At 38.5% G+C, this 8094-nt stretch overlaps 1 protein-coding gene across 1 annotated transcript in view; it reads right to left on the minus strand.

The window, feature by feature from the left end:
• Window positions 1-6840: 6840 nt before the first annotated feature.
• Window positions 6841-8094, minus strand: part of LOC104404191 (rapamycin-insensitive companion of mTOR-like) — a gene marked incomplete at its 5' end in the record, with an annotated part of 14444 nt that continues 13190 nt past the window's right edge. The window contains 2 exons of the mRNA XM_010012566.1: window positions 6841-7195; window positions 7367-7505. Coding sequence (XP_010010868.1) covers window positions 7121-7195; window positions 7367-7505 — 214 coding nt within the window. The remainder of the gene's footprint in view (window positions 7196-7366; window positions 7506-8094) is intronic.

Raw genomic sequence — 8094 nt, forward strand, 5'->3', positions numbered from 1 at the left:
TGAGGCACTGGAATGGGTTGCCCAAGGAGGTCGTGAATGCCCCATCCCTGCTGGTGTTCAAGGCCGGGTAGGACAGAGCCTTGGATGACATAGTCTAATGTGAGGTGTCCCTGCCCATGGCAAGGGGGTTGGAACTAGATGATCTTAACGTCCTTTCCAACCCAAACCATTCTATGATTCTATGTGGGAAATTGAGTGGGAGGGAGCTGTTTTCCAGCAGGATAGCTGTTTGTAGAGGTGTTACCATGGCACCATTTCTCCGCTTGTGCACAAGAACTTGACTTACTGTTAACCCCTGCACTTACTTATGTAGCAATCCCAAACCAACAGATGCATAAGTATATGAATCCCATTTGTGCAGAACACCATATTCAGGCTGTAGATCAGCTGGATCTCCCAACACTACTTTTGCATGTATTAATATACTGTATTTATTCTAACACCAGAATCTCTACAGCAGGCAACAGTGAATTTGGTCTTCCATTTTCATTTAAAAAACCCTGTACTTTTTTAATTAAGCAGAAGAGTTGGAATTGTTCCAAGTGTCTTATCAGATTAACTTTGTTAGTACACATGGAACTTGGTGGGTTTTGCTGAACTGTGTTGCTATCTGGAATCTTTCATGATTCAGATAAGTTGAATTCTTTTATGAGCACAGGACAAGGAGTTCTCAGAAGGGAAAACACAAAATGTTTTTCTACAATGTGATCTTCAGCTAATTTGTTAAAATGCAGTTACTCATCTTCCCTATGTCTAACTTTACAAAAACAAAGCAGCTGCAGAGATAAACAGTTCCTAATACTGAACCACATCTAGGATTTATAGTGATGCTTACATACAGTGGTGTACTATCCCTGAGCTGTGGTGCTCAGGAAAACAGACAAGATCTTACCTAGACTTTGGGTGAGACATGCTGCCTGCAGAGGGAAAGGTCCTCTGCCTGGCAGAGGTGCAAAGAAAGGTACAGACAGGCCAGTGGCTAGCTGTGGTTGCTATTTGGTCCGTGCAGACTGTGCTGTGTCCACATGTGGGTCATGCATTGATTTACTTCCTTTCAGCCATCAGGTAGCGAGGTAAGGAAACATGGCTGAATGGCAGCTCAACAGAGAACAGGGAAGGAAGAGAGGAGTCCAGTGCCATTCAGTGGAGACATCCCAGAGATTCCCTCCCTTTACATTACTCTCTCTTGAGTTACAGTGAATCTGAAAGTTCAGTACCACACTATCCTTGTAGCTTAGGACACATATCCTTCTGCAAAGTGTTTCATCATATCGTATGTACTTGTGTAGTTTAAAAGCTTTACTGCTAGGAAAAAGGACAATAGCTCATAGCAGTGAGCTGTCTTGGCACTACTGAAATAAAATGGCCTAGCTGTGCCTTTCAAGAAAAGGCCTATTTATTCAAAGAGGTTTGAAAGGTATCCTAAACCAAGAGCTCACATCTAAGGAACTCTGATACACAAGTTAGTCCAAAAAGTCAAACTACCCCACCAAGCCCTTAAATTTCAACATGCTGCAGCTCCTGACGCCAGGACAGCTCTTATCAGAGCAGAGATAACTGCTTTTGAAGTATGTGAGAAGAACCACACACTGTCCATGGCGATTCCACGCAGGAGGCGAGCGGAGAGGGCAATGGAACAAGCTGTGCCTTCCTGGTGGTGAGACACCGCAGCCTGTTGAGACATCCCACCTCAGCTCCCCAGGCCCTTCCCTGAGCTGATCAGAGATCAGCTCTGATGAAACTGCCCTGTCAGGAAGCCAGGAGACACGTTGCCAGGTACCACCCGATGGCTGGTGAGGCCATGAGAAACCTTTCTGCTGGCTGGCCCCAAGGGCTGACATTTTGTGAAACCACCTGTGCTCAAAAGCACACAAGCAGGATTCCAAGGAGGACACACTGACCTTTCCAGGGGCACAGCCTGGCCCTGAGAACAAGGAATAAAGACCAGAAACACGTTTTTGCCTGGGTGGAGAGGTACGTAGAACTTTTAGATTTAAGACATCTGTCTTGTATTAATGGTTGAAGAATTCAAAACTGTAAACTTGTTTTTCTCTTTTTGTTTGTAGTTCAGCTTTCACAGCTGTCCTTGAAATGCTTAATATTTAAACCATCACATAATGGAAAATTAGTATCAGTATGCTACATGTTAAAAATAAAGATGGTCTATAAACTATTTAGTTCCCTTATGTTTTTGTAAGACATCCTACAAAGCACTAAAGTGAAAATGTATTTTTGACAAAAGAAAACCCCCAAACCCCAAAGTTTATTTGCAAAGCTTCAGGTTGTTCGAGTTAATTGGTAACTTAAAAATTTAAATAGAATTCCAATCCATTTCTAGTGCTGAGAGGTACACATGAGACCAGAACAATTGTATGAAGTTTAAGTACATTTTATTAACAATGCATCCCTTTGATAAGACTACGCTTCAGAAGGCTTTTAATGCCCATTGACATGAACTGTACACACTATAAAAAGAAAAAGAAAAAAGAAGAAAAAAAGAAAGAAGAAAAAAAGAAAGAAAAAAAAAAAGACCCAGAAAAAAATCAAGGTGGGCAATACCATTTGGGACAAGCCTCTGTTTAAATTATACACAGCTCAATGCAATATTCTTACGGAAAATATATAAATACTTTTTCTTTCTATGTTACAGGTATACAATATAAATCAGATTTCAATGTCTGTTCAGTGACCTACAAACACTAGAACCCCCAAATATGTAGCAGCGTATTACTAAATAAGAAAAGACCACACGGGGCTGGGAGAATAAAGTCTTGAGATTTTCCTTGATCCCCTTTTTCCTCAGAAGGATTAATTTAGACACTTTCTTGTAATGCAGTTTTAGGGATGCTGACAGCCCAATACTGGAACAATTTTTCAATTAAATCTACAAAGTGTCTGCCTTTTCCCCCCTTAGACATTGCATCTTGTGCTGGAACACCCTATTCAGTGGCAAAATGGTATCTTACACTTTTTGGCATAAATTACATTTCTCAAATAAAATAGTGTATTTTACAAAGCAACTGAAGCAAAATGTGCAACTTCTGCATGCTGTGGCATTGCTGTCCATTTATGTTACAAAAATAGTCCAAAGAATACCCACATTCTTTACTGAACATAGAAATCTGTTGAAAACAGAACTATCCCAGGGAACCAGAATTGGGAGCTAAACAAAATCCAAGGAGATGTCAGAGGCTTCTAGCGAAATACAAGCATGTTTTCTAGCACGTTCCCAAAGGTCTTTTTATAGTTCTCAGAGTTTACTCTCGCCCAATATACCCTTAGTAAGCACATGGTAATAGAAATGTAACTTAAAAAAGAAGCTACAGGACCTGCTTTCAGCTGGCTCCAGTGAAACTCTGAGTAACAGGACTTGTGTGCAGCCCTGCCGGGGGGCGAGCACAGACCTCGGAGATGATCCCAAGCCTGGCAAGAATTCTTCCACTGCGAGTGCTCAGGTTGAGCTCACACTTAGAAGGTAACAACCAGCTTCCTGCAGTCCAAAAAGCCAAATACCAACTCTGGAACACAGCGTAAGAAGGAGCAACAGCTCGCTTCATCTCCCACTAAGCTTTGATTATGGCCTATTTCTTGAATAGCTACCTTTCTTTTCAGGCACATAGTAAAGGTGCTACAGGTTTTTTTTAGTTTCATTGCAAATCACAACTCTCCTTCAAGACCACTACATAAGTTTCAAAATGACAAAAATACAAGCAGGATTCTCACTGATGCCTCTTTAAATGCTTATAAGGGCAGCTCACCTCAGTGTGCCAATCCACTACGCTCTAAAGTACCGAACACATTAGCGCTTCATTGTGTCTTGTGAGTAAACAAGAACAAAACCCAAGGAGAGCACATTTAGGGTACCTATGTCAGGTCACAGAAGAACACCCAGGTGAGGAAAAGCAACTGTTACAAGCATAGCATACCAGGGGCCCAACATGCAAATGGTGCATCTACTCTCCTCCAGCTCCAAGTGATGCCAACGAGAGGCGGGAGCTCTCAGCATCTCTGAATTTCAGACAGCTGAAATAGTCTCTCTCCAAAAGGACACTCGCAGAACCCAGCTCCATGCTGCTCCCCCACTCATGGAGAGAAACAGGCTCTTTGGGAAGTAACTGGGACACTTTTAGTTAGCTGTCTGGCCTTTGAAAGGGCTCTCCTTGCACTGACTGTAAAAGCAGACTTAAGAAAACTAGCCCCCTAATGCAGAAGAGCTGGCCTCTCCTTCCCACAAAGGCTTTCATCTCAGAGCTGAGCATTTTGTGCTAGCATCATGAATCATTTGTGAGTTTCATCTGCCACAGCAACCAAACTGTATTTGTATATAATACGAGTGAAGGTTATATACTTTACCATTTATTCAAGCATTTACATCAGCAATTGTTTGGATTGGAAAAACCACAAAGCAGGTGGTCTGTCAGCTTCCCTTGCAAACCTTTTCAGGACAAGTGGAAGGATTCTTAATCAGGGTTAATATTAAGCACAATTGTTATTTACTACCATTGTCTAAAGTTTTACCATGAAGCAAGTAAAACCCCAAGATAACAACTTTGAAAGGGATATTTGAAAAGAAAAAAATCTATAGAATTGGAAATTCACAGTTTATAACTAGGCCAATATCAAATTCCTTCAATTACAGCATCCCTTCATTTGCCAATTAAAATGAAACATGAATGTGAGCTTAATGTAAATACGTAAATTCATTCTAGAAATGTTGTATGTTATGTACAGTACAGACTTTACATCTTTGATGTGTACTTGTTGAAATCTACTGACACTCATACATTTTCGGGGAAAAAATAAATCATGTTTTACAACTGAATCTGCAGCCATAATTTTTACATCAAGTTTCTGTTGTCATGGATCCCCACACAAGTGAATACTTGAGAACATGTAAGCATTTCAGGATGGAGATTCTTTCAAAAAGCATATTAACACCACTTTTGCTTACCTTTTTATAATCAGAGGCCTTTGTATAGCGCTTCCTATGTTAACCGCTACAGGTTAAACTGGTAACAAATGAACAAAGGTGTTTGTTTTGTTTTTAAATGCAGGTGATAAAACTTGTTTATTTTGCTTTAATTGCAGAAAAATAACATGGAGTTGTTCGATGTAACCCCATCTAGTTATTAAAACAAATCTCTTATACTCTAGCCTAACTGAGGTAGTGTTTGAAACTACGGTATAAGATACGCTAGCCCCATTTTTGGGAAAACTACATTATTTCCTTTGGAGTTTATACCACTATTTGGTCTACTGTGATTGACGTTTTGGTTTTACAGAAGCATTTATTTCTTATGAGCAGAAGTCCAATAGTTACCGGCTATTTTCAGAGCATTTCAAACGTGCCTTGACACATAAATGTATTATTATTTGTGTCACTGGCCATAGAAAAGTTGAATCAATTTCTTTTTGCTCCTTCTTTCAGTGGGAACTCGTGAAAAGGTAATCTTAGGAACTAAATTTGACTGTGAGCAGCAACTTACAATCTGCTTTACCAGAACGTGACGGTATGCAGTGCACACAAAAACTCAGTGAAGTGATAGCTGCAAAGCAGTGCTTATGTGTCTTGTTCTACTGTTCACAGGACTACCTATTGAAATCTCCAGTAGCATAGCTAGGAAGAACAGAGTTGTGAGCATCAGGATAAATTTCACTTATCTTCACTTAAGTATTAACCTGACAATTATAAAAAATGGTAAAAGTGAATGGAAAAAATACGTTCTACTTAGTACAGTCCAGCTGAGTTATTCCTATATCAAAATCAAAGGGTAATCCCTTCTATTACAGGCATTCTAACAAAGGTGGCCATGCTACTGTATATACACATTTGCATATATTTATATTACCTTTGTGTAAAGGCTTCTGAATCTCTAGATCCATGATAAAAGTGTAAAAGTGACAGGGATTTCTATTTTTTTTTTTAAGCTTGCACCCATTGATTTAGAAACCTCACCAGCAACATGATAGAGGCAACTATTTCAGTCATCAACAGTCACTGTCTCATTTAACTTTTGCAACAAGTCCTAAATACCAGTATAAAATTATAAGTACTGCTGCTCCAAAATTTGGTACTTAAGGCTTTTCACTACAATTATTAGTACTATCTGATGCTTGATCACTCATCCATTGAAAATCCAAATAAACCTTTGTTTTTATAAAAGGCTGTTTCCACAGAACTTTGAAAACACTCATATTATGTCTTCTCACAAAAGCAGCAATGATTAAATGTCTTCAAGTTTAGTTTATACAATATTCATTTATCTGATACAAATCATGCTTTTTAAAGGATTTTGGTTAAGAATAAGACCAACATTCGTACTATATGAGCATGAATGTAGAAACTGCAAACACATGCATATCATTCAGGGAGAACAATCTGATTTCAGCATATTAAGTTTAAATGATTTGTTATTTTTAAAAATCAAACTGTAGTGAAAGTCCTTAACTGGTTCAGATAAGATACATGTATGTAAATGTAATGAAATTGGAGAGACTGCTAATAAAATGACTTACAACTATAGCAATATTAAAATAACTTAAAGGAAACCTCAGAGTCACAGAGGCTTTTCTTTCTGTCTGAAGTTACAAACCTCCAAGTAGTGTTATAAACAGTACAAAAACAAACAGAGAAAGGCTAACACTAACATTAATCCCCTAGTCTCCAAGATTACAGCACAGATCCCCATTGCTGGCAACGGAATGCACCCTCATATCTCTCTCTGATTCCTGGTATCCAGCGTTTAAAAAGCAAGGCATCATTCTACTTCTCTGGAACAGAATTGGAAGTCAATCAAAAAAAGATGTCTCTGCATGTTGTCCTATTTGTTTGTTTTTTCCAATGAAATGAAAACTTGTGGAGGTGTTCAGTGCTTGGCTCTTGCATATACTGATAATTACTATTATTAAAACTATGGTAATGTTTAATAAATCCCCAAAGGGCTCAAAAGACTGGAACAGTAATTGGTTGAGGAAGAAAGTTTTCAGTTCAGTCTTCAGGTACCAGTAGCTTCTGGAACGGTCTAGCAGATGATACTCCAAGCTTTTTATCCAGTCAGTCAGAGGTGATTTCTGAGGATTTCAGAAAGTCTATATGGCAATGCACTGCATGAGACAGAGGTCAGGATTCAGTTGATGTATCGATCACTGGAGGCTTTGTTGGTGTTGCTAAAACAGCCTCTGCTTCTTCATGCATCTAAGAGAAAAAGACAGATGAAGTATTCTTGTTGTTAGTGATTTTTGCTAAAGAGATACCATAAAATGGGTTCCTTTAAGACGTATCTGAAAGCATCCATTATTCACAACATGAAACCTGCACCAGCTGGTGCAATTTGGTGCATTCAACACATCTGAACACTCCACTTACTTGTAAGAACTGCACATCCTGAAACAGTTCCTGAATGAATCTCCTAGATGGAAGTCGAAATGTACAATGTGCTAACAAGTAGGACACCTCAGAGTAAAGGCATATGTCATCAAATGCTTGGGGATACTTCTCCTTAATTCTGGAAAAAAAAAAAAAACAAAACAAAGCAAAAACAAAAAACAAAATCAGAAAACAAACAAACAAAACAAAAACCCACACAGAAAAACAAAGCTTTGTTAAATTGTGAACAGATTTCCATCATATTTAAAAAAAACCCCATTCAGTTAGATTTTGATAGTCATCATTAACAAAGTAGAACTCTTAATCACTAGGCATTATAAATTCTAGGTCTGACAAAGCAAGAAAATAAGGGCACCATTATTTTGTACAAAACTGCAAGAAATCTGTATTAGTGAGATGAAACAGAAGATATAATTTTAAAGTTGTACAGAATTGCTGGGATCACCTAGCCTTAAAATAACAGACGTAGAAAGAGAACAATGTATTAAAGAATTGGCATCCACATGTACAGCAGTAGTAAGAAAAATTTGAAAAAGCTAACTTAATCACCTGTAAGCATTGTTAAAACTAAAATGAGCATTTCCTCATCTTCTTTTAGCAGTCATATGCCAATTTCCGATGTCACAATCCCAGGAACCTACAGGTTTTATTATAACATTTGGTCCCTGGATTTATATTCCAGTATTTTAACACCTTCTTTTTTTCCC

Source organism: Nestor notabilis, unplaced genomic scaffold (assembly GCF_000696875.1).
Source record: "Nestor notabilis isolate BGI_N333 unplaced genomic scaffold, ASM69687v1 scaffold13074, whole genome shotgun sequence".
In the NCBI taxonomy this organism is placed as follows: domain Eukaryota; kingdom Metazoa; phylum Chordata; class Aves; order Psittaciformes; family Psittacidae; genus Nestor; species Nestor notabilis.